Raw genomic sequence first — 19,252 nt, forward strand, 5'->3', positions numbered from 1 at the left:
GGCCGGATCGAGGGGGCTAAGCGGGCGCGGCACGGGCTAGAGAAGAGATGGAGTGATGTGGTTCAAGAAGATGTGGAGCTGAGTAAACTTGCCAATGGCTGGTACTAGCCGTGTCAAGATCAGCCTCTGTAGAGGAGGCTCGTGAAGGACACTACTGGGCAGTCGGAGGCAGTCGCCCTCCAACAACGCGGAGGAGCAATGCTCACAACAAGTGGAGCGCCGGGCGGCTAAAACACAGAAAGTTGGCACAGTAGGGGGCCTAGGCAGTGTATCAGCCAGTCGTCTCAGTCAGTCGACCCATGGCACCTGGGTTTGCCCCGTGAACTCCTGCCAGTGGGCATTCGACACTTCACGTGGCCTTACATTGCACATAGCCTGGCACAAGCGCTGTGGTGACATCACCGCCACTTAGTGGCGAATGGCGGTTGTTGTCATTGTGTGAGCATGCGTGTGACATGCGTGTGTGTGCTGCGTGTGTTCTGTGAGCACGAGTGTATTTGTGTTATACGAGAGCGTATGTGTTGCACGAGTGAATGGGCGCATGAGCATACGTGTGATGCGTGCGTGTGATGCGTGTGTGTGATGCGTGCGTGTGATGCATGCATGCGTGTGATGCATGTGATGCATGCGTGCGTGTGATGTGTGGGGAGATCCCACAGAGGAGCGGGATCTGGGGGATCAGAGGGACGCGCGGCGCTCACAGCAGCAGCAGCAGGGGCACATCAAAGTGGCTGGACACAACAAAAAAACAACAAAAACCAAACCCAGAACAAAAACAAATGGCAGCAACACGGCACGGGGATGCGGTGGGGGGCCGAGGACGGGGTGGGGGGGGGACGCTGTGGGGGGGGGGAGACGCGGTGGGGGGCGGGGGATGCGGTGGGAGGCGATTTCACTGGGGTTTGTCTGTAAAATGTAAAATACACATCCAGTAAACTACGAGTCATGGGCACTCCGGTCTCCCAGCGACTCGGCGAACGGCCGTCGAACAATTAACCCTTGGTTAGCACCTCATCGTCGTTCCATCATCGTTTGCGTCTGAGCGTCATGAGCAGCGTTATCAGCAGCGTCACCATCAGCGTCATCAGCAGCGTCATGAGCAGTCACCAGCAGCGTCACCAGCAGCGTCATCAGCAGCTTCATCAGCAGTGTCATCAGCAGCGTCACCAGCAGCGTCACCAGCAGCTTCATCAGCAGCATCATGAGCAGGGTCACCAGCAGCGTCACCAGCAGCTCCATCAGCAGCTCCATCAGTAGCGTCATCAGCAGCGTCACCAGCAGTTTCATCAGCGTCATCATCATCAGCGTCATCAGCAGCGTCACCAGCAGCGCCACCAGCAGCTTCATCAGCAGCGTCACCAGCAGCGTCACCAGCAGCGTCACCATCAGCGTCATCAGCAGCGTCATCAGCAGCGTCACCAGCAGCGTCATCAGCAGCGTCACCAGCAGCATCACCTGCAGCGTCATCAGCAGCTTCATCAGCAGCGTCATCAGCAGCATCATCAGCAGCTTCATCAGCAGCGTCATCAGCAGCGTCATCAGCAGCTCCATCAGCAGCGTCACCAGCAGCTTCATCAGCAGCGTCATCAGCAGCTTCATCAGCAGCGTCATCAGCAGCTCCATCAGCAGCGTCACCAGCAGCATCACCTGCAGCATCAGCAGCAGCTTCATCAGCAGCTTCATCAGCGTCATCATCAGCAGCGTCATCAGCAGCGTCACCAGCAGCGTCACCAGCAGCTCCATCAGCAGCGTCACCAGCAGCATCACCTGCAGCATCAGCAGCAGCTTCATCAGCAGCGTCATCAGCAGCGTCACCAGCAGCGTCATCAGCAGCTTCATCAGCAGCTCCATCAGCAACGTCACCAGCAGCGTCACCAGCAGCTCCATCAGCAGCTTCATCAGCAGTGTCACCATCAGCGTGATCATCATCATCTGCGTTATCATCGTCGTCATCGTGGTACCCGTGTGGTGCGTGGTGTGGGCAGCGCGCACCGTGGGTCAAGGCAGAGCTCGACGATGAAGGAGAAGAGCAGCACGACGCACGAGCAGCTGATGGCGGCGCCGCTTTGCTTCTCCTTCTCGACAGAGAAGCGCGTCTCGAGCGCGGGGTCCACGAAGCGCATCGACACGCGGTTTGTGTACTTGCCCTTCAGCCTGGACAGCCACGCGCAAAAAGCAGAAGGCGCCCGCGGCGTGGCGTTAATGGACCGTCGGGGGGGCGAGCGCCGTCAGCGAGCGCGGCGCCTCCGACGGCCGGCGCGGCACACGAGGGGGTGGGCGATGGACGGCACCGTGCCCGGCCGCCTGTCTGCCCGATGGCGCCGTTTACTACCCAGCGTACCGAGAATTAATTTGAAGCCGAGTCGACCTAGGGGAGGCCCGGGACAGGTTCGGATAATCACCATCATTTGCGTTGTGGCCCGCGAGCCGGAATCGAACTCGGGTCACCGACGTCCGACGTTCCGCTCCGCACGCCCCCCCCCGCCCCCCCCTTCGGGAGCTGCGCGAGCCGGCTCCTGGCGCGACGGCGACTCCGTTTCGTCCGAGAATCGCTACAGGGCAGCGAATTACAGACGTCGTGGCGGTGATCCCGTGGGGCGGTGGGTGGGGGCTGCCCTAATTGGATGAACCCTCGTTTATCGGCTTGCCCGGTAACGAAGCGCTCGGCAACGCGACGGGCAGGCTGCGCCCGCGGTGCGTCGCACTCGCCGCCGCTCGCAACGGGGCGGTCGACGCCCGGTAGCCGCCCGGCGATGGTCGACGTGGCGTTGTCCAACTACTTGGCACGCGCCGCCGCCTCGCGTGCAACTTCACAACACACACCGTGTACACACACACCGTGTATATATACACACACACACCTTGTATACACAAACACCGTGTACACACACCCTGGACACATACACACATCGTGTACACACACACACATTGTGTACACACACCGTGCGCGCACACACACACACCGTGTACACACACCCTGGACACACACACACATCGTGTACACACACACATTGTGTACACACACACACTGTATACACACACACATTGTGTACACACACACACACCATGCGCACACACACTCAAAATGTTAGTGTGTGTACATGGCTAGGTGTCTGGCCGACTCGTGACGGCGTTGAGATCCAGGACTCGTCATGCTTCAACGGATCGACTGGGCCTCGCAATAGGAATGTGGAGTTTCCGCCACTGCATCATGCACGATGACGTGTTTGGCGACCATGGACATGCGCGGCTGTTGAGTCGCGGCTTGTGCTGTGCATGCGCGTGTTTCCGTGCCTGTGTGTGTACGTGTGATTCTGTTCGGGCGTGTGTGCATGCTTGTTTATGTGTGTGCGTGCATATTTATGTGTGTGTGTGTGCGTGTTTATGTGTGTGCGTGTTTATGTGTGTGCGTGTGTACGTGGGTGTTTATGTCTGTGCGTGTTTCTGTGTGTTCATGTGTGCACGTGTTTATGTGCGTGTGTGATTATGTGCGTGTGTGATTATGTGCGTGCGTGTTTCTGTGCGTGCGTATGTGCGTGCGTATTTATGTCCATGCGTATGTGCGTGCGTGTGTGCGTATTTATGTGCGTGTTTGTGTGCTTATGTGCGTGCGTGTTTCTGTGCATGTGTGCATGCGTGTGTGCGTTGTTATCTCCCTCTGGAGAGACGGTGGCCTTGCGATTCACCTTGCTGTTTCTGCCGAAACCTTGGGGCCAATTCCTCAGACTCGGCAACTTTCACTGCCCGTTTGTTTTTCATGTGACGGTATAATAATACATCATAACACATGCAGTATTTATATTGCATTATAATAATATGATAAAGCGATAACGCCAAATGGCCTAGCCGCGATCTCCATGCAAAGAGCCACAAGACATGCCGCCCGTCTTGGCTCGTTCACGTCTGTAATTACGTCTGCGACCGTTCACGCTCCGGCGCTCGCTGCAGGAACGGGCGGCGCATGCCGAGCGTTGTTCGTGCGGAGCTCTCGACTGGGCGGCATGGCCACAGCGTAGAGCAGTGGTTCTTCTTAACCTGGGGTGCATCACGCAGTGACTTCCCTGGGGTTGCGAGATGCCCTTTCAGGGGGGTTTACGAGACACGGTCAGAGGTTTTTGGAAGGTAAATCATCGGAAACACGAATTAAGCATGGGCCACGTAAGTACAACTACATTGTTTCATCGAACACTATTTATTTACTAACACTATACATCTTTTTACGATTGAGAACCATAAACGGAAGAGGAGGAACAGCGGCACGACACAAACTTTCTCTCTCCCTGTGCTGAAGCCCTCTCGTCGTGGCCACCAGCGGCTGCAGACCTCCACATTGGCATCTCGCTCCTGAACCACATGGCTGCTGCCGCCATCACCACGCGTGAATGGAATGGAGTTCAGATTCACAGCTGTGGGCTTGTTGTGAGAGTCGAATTCACGTATTCTTCTCTGTCCCAGTGGATTCCTCTTTGCCAACGTGAGTTGAGTTTTCACGCGACGTTGTCGGAGGGGACTCGTCGGAGCGTGTGCCCTGCGAGCGTTTTATTCGTCCCGTGTGCCTCTACGCCAGCGGTTCTTCACCTTTACTGCAGCCTTTGCAACCGGCTCAGACTGCAGTGGGTTCACTGTGCGGTCCCCAGTTTGTGTTGCATGGCCACAATCGCCTTTCTTCGATGTGGCTCTACGAGTCTCGGAGCGTCTCTTTGTAACCTGGAGGTCTCTACGCATCTCCCCCTGTGTGTCTCTATGGGTTTACTGTACGGTCTACAGTTTGCATCGCGTGGAATCGATAGGGGAATGGGGGGGGGATGTGGGTTTGTGCGTGCCGGTGGGGGGTGGGGTGGGTGGGTGAGTACCAGGGGGTGTGTGGGGGGTGTGGGTGGAGGGTGGGGGCGCGTGGGGGGTGTGGGTGGAGGTGCGTGGGGGGTACCGCCGTGACTCACGCTCGCGCCGTCTCGCGCTCGATCAGCGCCTCGTTGAGGAGCCGGTTGAGCTCCTGCTCGTTCTGCTGCGCGTCGATCACCCTCACCGCCAGGTCGCGCAGGCGTAGCCTCCGCCGCGGGTTGGGGAAGGAGGGGTTCACCACCTGTGGGGGCGGACACCGCAGCGCCGGCTCTCACCTGGGGGGCCGCTTCCGCCTCGCGGAACAACCCACATCCCGGGCACGGCTCGGTGGCCCAAACCACAACTTGGGCGCGCGGTGGACGCGCGCGCACGCACCCGACGACAGCAACAGCCGCCGTTCGCCACGAAGTGGCGGTGATGGCGCTCGTGCCAGGCTAGGTGCACTTTGAGGCCACGTGAAGTGTCGAAGGCTCATTGCTGACAGGAGGTCACGGAACAGACCCAGCAGGTGACATGGGTCGACTGACTGAGATGGCTGGCAGAGGAACCACCTGTGCTCCCTGCTGTGCCAGCTTGCTGTGTTTTAGCCGCCCGACGCTCCGCTCGTTGTTGTGAGCGTCGCTCCTCTGCCCTTCGCTGTTGTTGGAGGGCGACTGCCTCCAACTGCCCAGTGGCAGCAGTGTCCTTCACGAGCCTCCTTCACACCGCTGGTACCAGTCATCATCAAGTCCACTCGGCTCCATATCCTGCTGTACCGCATCAGCCCACCTCTTCTCTAGCCCATGTCGTGCCCATTGACACACGCAGACACGCAGACACGCAGACACGCACAAATGCACACATGCACACACGCACAAATGCACACATGCACACACGCAGAACAGACCGTTGGGGGCAAGTGCTGTTAGCGAGCACCTATGAGGGTCCGCATGGCAAAGGAGGGGGTGGGTGGCCAGCGCTATGCCCGGCCGCTTTTGTCTCCCTCGTGGCGATGTTTATCTACCTCAGCAGGTAATCATTTGAGGCCAAGCCGACTTAGGGGAGGACCAGAACCAGTTAAGATAATTGTCACCGGTGTTGGCCGTGAGCAGGATTCGAACTCGGGTCACTGGGATCGTAGCACAGTGCGCTAACCGCTATGCCACACACACATGCACACGTAGAACACACCCACACACACGCGCGCACTCATGCGTGCGTGTGCCCACGGCCTCACCCGCGAGTCGAGTTCGTCCCTCTCGGGCGTGAGGTTGGCCTGCAGCGCGCCACTCCACTCTGTGGTGTTGATGAGCTTGGGGGAAGTGTCGTCGCACGACGTCAGCGACAGCTTCTGAAACACAGTGACCTATCAGTGGCCTATCAGTGGCCCCTCAACACAGTGGCCTATCAACACTGCCCGACACACTGGTACCTGACCGCCCATCCATAAATTATGAAACTAAACATTTGTTAAAATTTTACCAGGTAAGGCCCACTTAGCTGCGCTGCCCTTTTCAGAAGCGACCTGGCTATCACAGATGATAGCTCAACGAAGTGGCTTATCACGTGGAAATGTACATCAGCAAAATACTCTAAATGCATGACGTTGATTCTAATGTGGAGGGAAACACCAGAGGACCTGGAGAAAAATCCAGTTCAACACGTAGGCTTTCGTGACCAATATTATTCATGATAAAGGGTTTTGGGTTAGATCGCGTTATTTATAAATGTGTCGCAACCCTCCACCACCCGACACTGCCAATCAATAAAAAAAATCTGTCACGTTGACAAAAGACAAATAGTTCACTACTTTAGTCCACCGGTGTGTTGAAGAGTGAATACACAACATTTACAATTTTTGAGTACGACGTTTCGGGCAATTTGCCAGAATAGTGAAGCCCTCCACCTGCTCCCGGTCTTAAATAGAGCAGCAGGGTGACATCATTAAATCCACGTGACCACAGGGGAAAGAGACATGCAAACTCCAAATATACAGACATCAGGATTGGGATCAAACCCACGACCTCCCGTATGCCAGGTGAGGTAGTTAACATTTCGCCACTGCGGCACTCCATCACCTGACTGCCCGTGCCGACCTTCACAGGTGCTGCACATGAACAGAACGTTCACTAACAGTCTGTTAAGGCCATACAGGCGATCTTTGTCTTTGTAACCGTGCAACGAACTCCGCGATCCGAGTTCGATTTACGCTCACGATCAAGAGCAGCGACGATTGTCTGAACCGGCGCCGGGCCTCCCCTAGTACCCGGTGCGATGTGCAAAAATCGCCACCGGCGTGACAACGGTGGCCGGGCCCGGTGCTGGCCACCCACCCATCCACCCCCTCGTGTGCCGCGGGGGGCTTCACAGGCGCTGCTGCTACTCGCGAGTGGCACGGCGCGGTGGAAGCTACGCGGGGGACCTCTGTCTTTGGTGTGGCACGTACGACGCCGTTGATGCCGTTGCGGGGCGGCGGGCTGGGCGGCACCACGAGGTAGGTGACGATGCCCTTCTCGCGGAGGTACTCGTTCCTCGCTCCGCCGTCGCCCGGCTCCACCTCGAACTCGCCCTTCAGGCACTCGAACGTCACCTGGGAGATGTGCACGCGCCTGCATGCACACGCGCACACGCGCACAACGATGCACGGCAAGTCCTCGTTATGACGCGGCTCTCCTGACCCTAACCCTTACCCTAAATGCCATCGTGACCCTGACCCCAACCCTGACCCCAAGAGTCTGACCCCGGGATGCCGCCGGCCTCCATCTTGTTGGCCAGCGTCACGTCCGTGGACCAGACGTCGAACTGCCACTTCTTCTGGCCAAGGACGCCGCCCAGCACGGCGCCCGTGTGGATGCCCACACGCATGTTCACGTCCGTCTTGGTTTTCTCGCGCACGTAGCTGCAACACGCGCGCACACACACGCCTATGTTATACCGGTACACACACACACTCGTACATGTGTACACACACACACGTGTATAGAGAAGGCCCAGGATCCGTTGAGATATCCGTTACCGACGTTGGCCGCGAGTGATCCTGACCCTGACGCCTGCCGTATATTTGGAGTTTGCGTGTCCCTCTCTCTCCCCGTGGAGATGTTCACTACCTTGCCTGGCATACAGGAGGTCGTGGGTTCGATGCAGACCCTGGTGCCTGCCGTATATTTGGAATTTGCGTGTCTCTCACCTAGTGGTCGCGTGGATCTTTCTCCGGGCGCTCCAGTTTTTCCCTCAACATTTAGAATAAACATCGCGCATTCAGTGTATTTGGCTGCTATACATTTCTATGTGATAAGTCACTTCGTTTGGCTATCGTGTGTGATAGCCAGGTCGCTTTTGTAAAAGAGCTATATATAGTTGCAGTGGGCCTTATAATTTAGAGGCGTTTGCCAATAATACTTTCCCCAACAGTCTGTTCCAGGCTACATGGGAGACCTTTGTCTGTGTGTGTGCGTGGCCGCCACCAGTGACGATGATCTGAACCGGTGGTGGGCCTCTCCTAGATCGACTCAGCCTCAAATTAGTACTTGGTGCGGTGTGTCAACATCGTCACTGGGGAGACAAAGGCGGCCGGGCGTGGTCCTGGCCACCCACCCCCTCGTGTGCCGTTCCGGCCTTCATAGGTGCTACTCGCTAACAGCACTTGCCCCGACAGTCTGTTAAGGGGCTACACGGGGCGTCTTTGTCTTTGTGCTCACGAGATGGCGTTGACCATGGCGAGCCCCATGTAGATGCAGCAGGCCGCGTGGTCCTCGCGGAACTCGGGGACCCCGCAGATGCAGTAGTAGCAGTCGCCCAGGATCTTGATGCGCAGCTGTGAGTACGTCTACCTCGCGCACACGCACAAAGACAAAGATCCCCCGTGTAGCCTTCGTGGACTGTTGGGGCGAGTGCTGCTCGGGAGTAGCACCGATGAGGGCCGGCACGGCACACGATGAGGTGGGGGGGCCAGCACCACGCCCGGCTGCCTTTGTCTCCCAAGTGGAGATGTTTACGCACCGCACCGAGTATTCATTTGAGGCTGAGTCGACCTAGGGGAGGCCCAGGACCGGTTCAGATAATCATCATTGGTGTTGGCCGTGAGCGGGAACCGAACTCGGTTCGTCGGGTTTGTAGCACAGCGCACTAACTGCTACACTACCACTCCCAGAAAAGGCACACACACACCCTCATACACACTGAACACACACACACACACACTGAACACACACACTGAACACACACACTGACACACCAACAACCGCCATTCGCCGCCACTAAGTGGCGGTGACGTCACCATGACGCTTGTGCCAGGCTATGTGCACCTTGAGGGCACGTGAAGTGTCGAACGCCCGCTGGCAGGAGGTCACGGGGCAGACCCAGGTGCCACGGGTTGACTGACTGAGATGACTAGCCGATGCATCACCTGTGCCTCCTCCTGTGCCAACTTGCTGTGTTTTAGCCACCCGGCGCTCCACTCGTTGTTATGAGCGTCGCTCCTCCGCCCTCCGTTGTTGTTGGAGGGCGACTGCCTCCAACTGGCCAGTAGCGTCCTTCACGAGCCTCCTCCACCGAGGCCTATCTTGACACAGCTGGTACCAATCATCGGCAAGTCCACTCAGCTCCACGTCCTCCTGTACCACATCACTCCATCTCTTCTCTAGCCCGTGCCACGCCCGTTTAGCCCCTCGATCCGGCCGAACAAAAGCTGTTTAGGCATGCGGTGACTTGGCACACTGACACACACGTGCACGCTCACTATGAAAGTTGGCACGGTGCACGAGGGGGTGGTGTGGCCAGCACCACGCCCACCTGTCTGTCTCCAGTGCCGATGTTGACACACGGCACCAGGTACTTGTGGTGTGGGCCATGGGGAGGCGCAGGGGCAATTCAAACATTCGCCACTGATGTTGAACGTACACATACATGCATACGCAGAGACACAGACATTGCTGGCGAATACCAAAAGCGGTCCTGGGCCTCCCCTAGATCGACTCAACCTGAAGCAATGGGGAGACAAAGGTGGCCAGGCACGATGGCGTACCGCAATCGGGGAGGGAGGATATCTTTGTTTGCGTTTGTGCGAGATTCTCCTTCTGTGCGTGTCTACGTATTCCTGTCCGGCACGTCCACTTGCGTGTGCCCGCGTATGCTGTTTAAACATATTTGCGTGCGAGTATAGATGTACGTGTGTGTGACCGTATATAAACGTCCACGCGCGCGTGTGTGTACAAGCACCATTAATCCGCTACACTTGCCCATGTGTCTGCTCTGCAAAGAGCCTTCAAGTGGGCCCCCGTACGCAAGGCGCCGAGTAAATATTATGATAACAGCGGAGGAGGGAGCGCCGCGCGGCACGATTGTGTTCTCGGCGGTCCGGGCAAAACCAACCCGAGCCGCCCTGTTAATGTTTCACCACCGCAGCCCCTGTCGCGTCCGCCGGCACTGGGCGCGGCGTTGTTGCATCGCAGGCAACAGAGCAGTCACCTCCTCCGTGTGGCCCGTCCAGACGCGGAGCGACCGCCACGAGACGACATCGCGGTGGTTGATGAGCCAGGATGATTGCGTCAGGGGTAGTGGGGTGATGAATCATCGCTGTGATGATGCCTCCTTTTATGAAGATCTTTGTATGAGTCAGATGGTCTCTGTGGGAATCTATGGGTCTCTATTTGAGCCTATGGGTCTCTATGTGACTCTATGCGTCTCTGTGTGAGTCTATGGGTCTCTGTGTGAGTCTATGCATCTCTGTGTGAGTCTATGGGTCTCTGTGTGAGTCTATGGGTCTCTGTGTGTCTATGGGTCTCTATGCCAGTCTATGGGTCTCTGTGTGAGTCTATGGGTCTCTTTGTGAGTCTATGGGTCTCTGTGTGAGTCTATTGGTCTCTATGTGTGTCTATGAGTCTCGGCGTGTCTATATACATCTCTATTGTTCTTCTTTATGTGGCTGATCTAGATGTGGAGCCACAGCTGTGTGATGTTAAATCGCCGTGCTTGATGAGCCAAGGTGATTGCTGTGATGACGACGATGACGATGCCACCCCGTCAGTGTTTGTGAATAGGCCATTCAGTCCACGCTGCGTGCTCCACGGTTCTGTTCTGGGTGGGAGTGTGTATGATTATATTGATATGTATGCTATACACTACCGTGGGGAGCGGTAGTGTAGCGGTTAGCGCTACGCTGCGCTATGAACCGGTCCTGGTCCTCGCCTAGGTCGACTCAGCCTCAAATGAGTACCTGGTGCGATGTGGAAACATCACCACTGGGGTGACAAAGGCGGCCGGGCGTGGTGCTGGCCACCCGCCTCCTTGTGTACCGTTCCGGCCTTCATTGGTGCTCGCTAACATCACTTGCCCCAACAGTCTGTTAAGGCTACACGGGGGATATTTGTTTTGTATGTACGACGTTTAATTTCTTTTGCACCGTATATAGCCGACCATGCTCGCCGGAGGTGCAGGGGAAGGGTGGTGACCATAGCCTCCCCGCACACTGCCCGGTCAGAGTTTTTAACTTCCCATTGGTGCATCATCAAAGTTGCAATGGCTTGGGGAGGCCTGCATTCAGCAGTGAACAGATCACGGCTGCAGATGATATTGATTTCCATGGGGGCTGTTTGGGCCGTGCGGGCCATGTGGGCCATAGGGCGCCGTTTGGGCCGTGTGGGCGGTGGGGGATGTTTGGGCCATGTGGGCCGTGTGGGCCGTGTGGGCCATAGGGGGCCATGTGTGCTGTGTGGGCTGTGGGGACCGTGGGGGTGGTGTGGGACGTGTGGGTCCATGGGGGCCGTGTGGGTTGTGGGAGCCGTGGGGGCCGTGGGGGCCGCGGGTGGCCGTGTCGGCCGTGGGGGCCGTGGAGGCCATGTAAGGTCATGTCGTCCGTGCGGTCCGTCAGAGCCGTGCGGTCCGTGCGGTCCGTGCGGGCCGCGGGTGGCCGTGTGGGCCGTGGGATGAGGCGCTCACCGCGGCCAGCTTGTCGAACCTCGCGAAGAGCTCGTTGAGCAGCTTGACGAGCTCGTGCGCGCTGCACGCCGACGACAGCTGCGTGAAGCCCACGATGTCCGCAAACAGGATGCTGCGCACGCACGCGGAAGCAACAACAACAACTCGCATATACACTGCGCCCATGGAGCAACCGGCATGGTGAAGTACGGTCGAACAAAAAAAAATCCGCCGTGGCCGACAGGGCGTCGAGAGGCCTCCGTCGATTGGTTGGCCGAGAGCGGGGAAGAGGCAGCCTGCATCGCCGTCTCTGAACGTAAACAAAATACCTTGTAGAGCCTAATTTGCATACGCTTTGCATCGTCCCCACACCACCCCGGATGACTCGCGAAGTCAACGCGTTCCTCAACAACACCGGTGCGGGGATTTTTGTTACAAACGGAGGCCGCGCTTGTGGGCGACGGCCGATTTTCAGAGCTCATAAATAATCAAATTAAGTCTCAAAATGCGTGCTGATGATGTTCTGACGTCCTGTCCTGCTCAATCAAGTGGGGTTTGACCGTGGTTGACTTTCCGCAAAATGGTACTCGTTTCTCTTTTGTCACGCCTGCAGAGATGATGGGCCACGTTGTGCTCATGACCTCCCGAGTCCCGTGGCAGCACGTGGACCGCTCACAGCGTGACATTTGAGGCGTTGCTTACGTGTGACGTTAATAATTTACTGCGCTCCGTCAGTTTATCCACTGCCGGGTGAAGGCCTCGACCACACCGTATCGGCCATGCAGGATCCTCCTGAAAATGAGCCACCACATTCTCTCCGCGGTGCTCGTTTCAGTGACCATATTTGCTGCAGCCGCGGGCGTTTGCGACGCGGGTTCGGGTTTTTTTCTGGGTCGTACCGCGCGCCGTGCACACACGACGTCCGACGTTTCGCTCCGACGTGCCAGTCAAGCACGGCTAGACGACCACCCCCCCCAAGCCCCACCTCCACGGCGGACACAAGGACGGGGCCCTCGACGGCTCCCCGAGTGAATCCCACAGAGGAGCGGAACGTCGGGACGCCAGCAGCTGCCACGCGGGAGCCCGGCGCGGCGCGAGCGAGCGGGCGGTGAAACAGGCGGCACTGGCGGGCAGAGCGCGGCCCTCGGTACAGCACCGGACGGCCCCCCTACCCCACACTCCCTACCCCCCTCTCCACCACCCTCCACCGGCCCCTCGCGGTCGCCCGAGCAGCAGAGCGGTCAACTGGCGAAGGTGGTCGGGTCAAATGCGCGTGCGGTAAATTGAGCCCGGCAAACGACGGGCCCACGGTGCCCTCCGGCAAGCTTCGCGGAGAGAGACCGGAGACGGCCGAGGGGATAGCGCCGCTCGAGAGGAGTTGCTGGTTCGATTCCATGCCCCTGCGTGGCCCTACGCAGCACGGTAAACGGGTACAACCCCAGATAATCGATCGGCAGGTCGTGTGCGGTGGTGTACGAACCGTATGTTGAACTTCTTTCGCGTCGCACGTAGCCAGGTGCGGGGGGGAAGGACAACTGAAGACAAAAAAGCAGTCGGGTAAGGCGTCGGTACTCCCGCTGCATCTCGTCAGCGTGGTCGAGTAGGCCAAAGTATCCCGAGGGCTCTCTCTCTCTCACCCTGGTGAAGGCCCTTTCGGCGGCGGCGCAGCGAGCGATTGCAGGGCTGCGCCTTTAACCTTTCCATCATTCGTGAGACAGCGTCAGTCAGTCCAGTCAGTGGTGCCCGGAGCGAGTGTGCAGGCAGTGCAACTATAAACTGAACAATTTTTTTTTCATCTTGTCACGTAAGAACCACTGAGCTGTGGAGCGACCTGGTGTGCAGCTCAAAGTGGCTTATCATCATGTGGAAATTTATAGCAGCAGCAAATATTCTCAACGCGTGACGTTGATTCTAAATGTGCAGGGAAAAACCGGAGGAGCTGGGGAAAAAATCCACACGACCACGGGGAGAGAGACACGCAAACTCCAAATATACAGCAGGCATCAGGGTCGGGATAGAACAAACGACTTCCTGTATACCAGGCGATGGAGTTAACATCTCGCCAACACTGGAGCACCATGAGCTGAAGGGGGCCCAGGCGATGAGCTGCAAAGAAGGGGGGGGGGGGGTTTGTACCGGAGATCCCGTTTCATTCTTGGCTCCAAGGGGTCCATGCCAACCACACTGCGCCGCCGCATCTCGCGTTTCAAACTCACGGCGTCTTCCAGCATCGGTGGGGGGGAAGGGGGGGGCACTGCCTAACCCCCCCAATCTGCAGCCCCGGTTTGTCAGTGATGGAAATTCCACGTTCCTCGAATGGGGTGAAGGGGTGAAAATCTCTCCACAGGATAGACGTTGTTGAGATCCCTCAAAGTGTTGCTCGTTCTATCACCGCTGGAGGGAGGATGGCGCGAGTCGACCCTCCAGGCCGGGATTTTATTTTTTATAGTTTGCATTCCTATCGTGTTTGTGTACTGTTTGTTCTTGTAACGTTCTGACCCCGTGCCCCACCTGGACATCTGTTGAAAGGAGATTTAAAGCTCATCGGATTCCTCCTCCAGTCTAAATACATGTTCTGTTAACAAAATATTCTTTGCGTTATCAGGCATATCCTTAAACCGGACCGGGCCAAATGAAGAACGAAATTGGAGGCAACGACTTGCGGCTTTTTTTCTTCTGTGCGGTCGCCGGCCGGCGCGGTGACAACGGGGCCGCGGGCGCATCAACGCGCGGCACCCACGAGGACTCGCCTGCATCATACGGCCCCGCAGCCCTCTTGAAACCGAAGTCACGAGGCTCACCGGGGGAGGGGGGGGGGGGCTAACGGGACGCAGCGTCGATAAGCCACAGTTAAATGGTCCACCGATCAACAAAATAACCATTAGGCCGTGGGTGGCTACTCTCACTCTTTCTCTCTCTCGGCGATGTTGCCACGCGAGTGCAAACAGGGCAATCACCTCCCAACGAAACTATCGTGTCTCCGCAGCGACGTCGATGGACGTTGGTTCCACCGTTGTCGTTGTGGTCGTCGTTTGACGAGCGGCGCATCGTTGCGATGATCTGAGCCATGCCCCAACGGGTCCGTCGGCTCGTTGCATGCGGGCAGGCCTCCGTCCAGCAGCGCATGGACAAGGCGACGGTTTTTAAGAATCAAGATTGACCGCGGGGGATCCGAAACCAGAACAAAACTCAACAGTGCCGACTCGGGCACTTCAAAAACGGCCGTCATGAATGCCCGAATCCCGGGTCACGTTCCAGGAACCTCATCGGGTCGGCGGCCGAATGCCCGGCAAAGGTGGGAAAAGGTGGGAAAGGTGCGTCCCGGTGGCATGACAAGCCAATGAAGACGACACTGACACGGGCGCCACAGGGCCATCCCTGCCCTCGGTTTACTCGATTTGCCTCTGCTCCCCGTCCTGCACCTCAGCTGCCCAGCGAGGTTTTTTATAAAATATTTGCTGACGACTGGCAGAACAATGGGGACACTTCAAATGTTTGCCGTGAACAGGATGCATCGGTACGGCCCATTACCATAACGGAGGAGGCTGTGCGTGTGCGTGCGCGCGTGCGCGTTCGTGTGGGGGAGCTGTAGTGGAGCTGTTAGCGGATCGCGCTACCAACCCGGTGAAACCGAGTTCGATTTCTGCTCACGGCGAACACCAGTGACAATTATCTGAACCGGCCCTGGGCCTCACCGAGGTCTACTCATCCTCAAATGAGTATCTGCTACGGCAATGCATGGTGCTGGCTACCGACCCCCTCGTGTGCTGTGCTAGCATTCATAGATGCTCACGAAGAGCACTTGCCATAACCTCCTCTTAAGGCTATACCGGGGATCTTTGTTTTTGAATCTGATTGCCCTTCGGGAGTGCCCTACAGCTCGTCACTAGAACGTGGAATTTCCACCACTGGCCACGGAGATGAGCCGCTCGTTGGTTGAGCGCCCCGTTTGAACCGGCTGCGGCAACTCGGGTGTGTACCCACGTGGTCCCAATTATATTCAGCTTACGCAGTTTGAACTTGGCTATCGTTTCGGGCCGGTGCCCAGACTCGACGGCTTTCACTTCTCCGGGCTCGGCCTGGATTCCTGGCGTCGGCAACCCTGCCGAGCATCGCGATCACAAACGCCGTAGCCGTTGGCAGATGTTTTGACTCGGCACTTTAGTTCAAAATTCAACTTTAGACACTCGGTTCCGTCCTCACACTTCGCTCCTGACCTTCCACACTATGGGTTTGGGTCGGACAGACATCTGCTCGACCTTGCGCGGGAACTCTCAAGCGACCTCATACGATCGTGGGAACGCCAAATTTGACCGACCCCGAGATGCCCGTCACCCCGAGTTCAGCGCAGCCCGTACCTCACCAGGCTCGGAGCAAAACAACTGGGCGGGTGATCCGCACGGTTGGCTACGTACGGTGCAAAAGAAGTTCAACATGCATACAGAACAACTGGAGTGCACGCCTGACTCTGCCCTGATGAGACACTGAATTTCAAGGCCGGCTCAAAGTTATTGAACCAATGCTGCTGAAATTACGCACCCCCAGAAAGAAGGCTGTGTGGCTGACGGGATGTATAAAAACGCACTCAGATAAATATTCTTCACATTGAGGCAGGGATACGGGACGGAGGCGGCGTTGTCGCCTGCCCAGTTTTTTCTTTCTTTCTCGAGCCGACCTGAGCTGGCCGCTGTGCACGCAGCCCGGTGAGGTACCGACTGCGCCGCGCCGTTTGGATGAAAGCAAAAACGATGTGAGCGATCGTGGTGGTGAGTGACAGTGGTGGCGGGCGACCGTGGTGGCGGGCGACCGTGGTGGCGGGCGACCGTGGTGGTGAGTGACAGTGGTGGTGGGCGACCGTGGTGGTGGGTGACCGTGGTGGTGGGTGACCATGGTAGCGGGCAATCGTGGTGACGGGTTACCGAGGTGGGGAGGCCCCCGCCAGGGACGCGCCCTCCTCCATGGGGATCAGGGAGGGTTTGGCGAGGTCGTGCTCACCGTGCCCGCAGCCCCACTGGAACCTGACGCACTGGTCTGTCTGCGTGTCTTCGCGTCTCCCCGCACATCTCTGCGTGTCTCCGCGTGTCTGCATTCATTTGGATGTGCGTTTGTACGCCCACCAGTGAACGAGTGTGCGTGTGTGGGTGTGTGTGTATGTATGTACGTGCACGCGGTGACGAATATATCTGAATCGGTCCTGGGCCACCACTGGGGAGACAAAATCGCCTGGCAAGGGGTGCTGGCCTGGCCATCCTTCATAGCTGCTCGCTAACAGCACTCGCCTCAACAATCTGTTAGATGGCTATGCGGCGTATTTTGGTCTGTGTTCATATGTGTGCATGTTCATGTGTTGTGTGTGTGTGTGCGCGTGGGTGCGTGCTCAGTGATGATTGCACGTTGGTGTGTATGTATGTGTGTTGTGCGTCTTTGTCCTTTATACGGGCATGTGTGCGTGCACCTAGATTGGCACAAGCACTGTGGTATTGCCAATGTCACTGAGTGGTGAATGGCGACTGTTGTTGTTGTATGTCAATGCTCGTGTGTGGATATGTGTGCCCGTATGTTTATGTGCATGTGTGTATGTATGTCTGTGTCCGTGAAGGACGCTGCTACTGGGCAGTTGGAGGCAGTCACCCTCCAGCAACAACGCAGGGCAGAGGAGCGACGCTCGCAACAACGAGCAAAGCGCCGGGCGGCTAAAACGCAGCAAGTTGGCGCAGTAGTCGGGTACAGCTGGGTGCATCTACCGGTCATCTCAGTAAGCCAACCCATGGCACCTGCTGGGTCAGTCCCGAGACCTTCCTGTCAGCGAGCCGTCGACCACTTCACAATGCGTCAGCGTCACTGAGTGGCGAATGGTGGGGTATTGATATTGGTCCCTGCCAGTGGCGGATTAAGCTAGTGCGGGGCCTGTAGCAAATGTTATAAAGGGGCCCTAAATTAAAAAAAAAATGTACTTGCATCGTAAAGTAATTGTAATTTTAAATTTGCTAGACAGCCAGATAATACGACAAATTGCTAACCTTAAACACCCAGTTGTTCATAAAAGTTGAAGGCAGATTAGTACTATAGTAATAGAGCAAGTGCAGAATCACTGAACCACAATTGATAGTTTGAAAGCATTTAGCGCGGGGCCCTGGAAAGTGCGGAGCCCAGAGCATTATGTAGCTACTTTTTCTACAGGGATAATCTGGTACTGGTCCGTGTGTTGGCGTGCGCATCTATCTGCATACATTTTTGCGCGGAGCATTGCGTCGATTAGCACCGGCTATTTTTGCGCCACTAAAACTATTTGATTCCCCACCGAGAACAAACGACGCCCCAAGTCACTTTTCACAGCCGCTCTGCGACGAGGCAATTCGTCCCCAACGCGCGGTGCAACAACGGCTCGTTCCTGCGGAAGAATGACGTCACTGGGGTCTTTGACGAAGTCCACATTACAGTGGACGGCACCAATTTTGGTAACCTCCCCCCCCAGATTGAAAATAATACGGTCCATGCACTCGCAGCATACAAGCGCATCGTACGCGCATAGCATACACGCACGCGCAGCGTACGAGTTCGCGCGTGTGTACACGATGTGCATGGTGAGTGCCAAGGGTGCGTGTGCGTGCGTATGAATGGGTGCATGTGCATTCCTGCACGTGCAGACAGCGTGTGCACGCGCGTCTGCGTGTACATAGTACCATGCACGTGCGCGCGCGCGTGTCTGCGTGGGGGAGCGGTAGTGTAGCGGTGCCCCGAGTTCGATTCCCGCTCACGGCCAACACCAGTGACGACTATCTGAACCGGTCGTGGGCCTCGCCTAGGTCGACTCAGCCTCAAATGAGTACCTGGTGTGGTGTGTACATATCGCCACTAGGGAAACAAAGGCGGCCGGGCGTGGTGCTGGCCTTCCACCCCCTCGTGCGCCATGCCAACCTGTGTGCGTGCGAGCGTGTGAGTGTGCGTGAGAGTGTATGATTGTGAGTGCGTGAGTGTGTGTGTGTGCGTGCGTGCAAGTGCGTGCGTGTTCAATTCCCGATCATAGACGATGTTCGGTGATGAATATATCTGAATCGGTCCTCGGCCACCACCAGGTCAACTCAGCCTTAAATGAGTACTCGGTGCGATATTTCAACACCGGTCCTGGGGGGACAAAATCGACTGGCACGGGGTGCTGGCCATGCCATCCTTCATAGCTGCTCGCTAACAACACTTGCCCCAACAGCCTGTCAAGGCTATACGGGGGATCTTTGTCGTTCTTACGTGTGCATTCAGGCTGGCTTGCCTACGATACATCCTTGGTTTAACCAGACTGGATTGTGTGAGAAGTTCACAGATCCTTGAAAGATCCGCACAAAGTCCCATCAGTGAGCTCCTCCGGCAAGCGAGGCTGCATTGGCTGGGTCACGTAGTCCGCATGCCTAGCCACCACGTGCTCAAGCCAGCTTCTGTTTGGCTGAATACATGGAGCTAAACAGGCATGAAGAGATGGACTGATGTGGTATTGAAGGATGTGGAGCTGATTTGACTTGTC

The 19,252-nt window shown here is 57.0% G+C and overlaps 1 protein-coding gene across 5 annotated transcripts in view; it reads right to left on the reverse strand.

Annotated features, from left to right (window-relative positions):
* ADCY3 (adenylate cyclase 3) overlaps positions 1–19,252 on the reverse strand; it is an 89,874-nt gene that overhangs the window by 18,002 nt on the left and 52,620 nt on the right. For 4 of the 5 annotated variants that reach the window (XM_078855712.1, XM_078855710.1, XM_078855708.1 and 1 more), the window contains exons 6-12: positions 11,758–11,869; positions 8,520–8,647; positions 7,562–7,720; positions 7,268–7,430; positions 6,059–6,172; positions 4,941–5,083; positions 1,993–2,154 (exon numbers count right to left, since the gene is read on the reverse strand). In XM_078855712.1, the coding sequence (XP_078711838.1) occupies positions 1,993–2,154; positions 4,941–5,083; positions 6,059–6,172; positions 7,268–7,430; positions 7,562–7,720; positions 8,520–8,647; positions 11,758–11,869 (981 nt within the window). The remainder of the gene's footprint in view (positions 1–1,992; positions 2,155–4,940; positions 5,084–6,058; positions 6,173–7,267; positions 7,431–7,561; positions 7,721–8,519; positions 8,648–11,757; positions 11,870–19,252) is intronic. The other variant, XM_078855711.1, reaches the window with a different exon arrangement.

Source organism: Lampetra fluviatilis, chromosome 4 (assembly GCF_964198595.1).
Source record: "Lampetra fluviatilis chromosome 4, kcLamFluv1.1, whole genome shotgun sequence".
In the NCBI taxonomy this organism is placed as follows: domain Eukaryota; kingdom Metazoa; phylum Chordata; class Hyperoartia; order Petromyzontiformes; family Petromyzontidae; genus Lampetra; species Lampetra fluviatilis.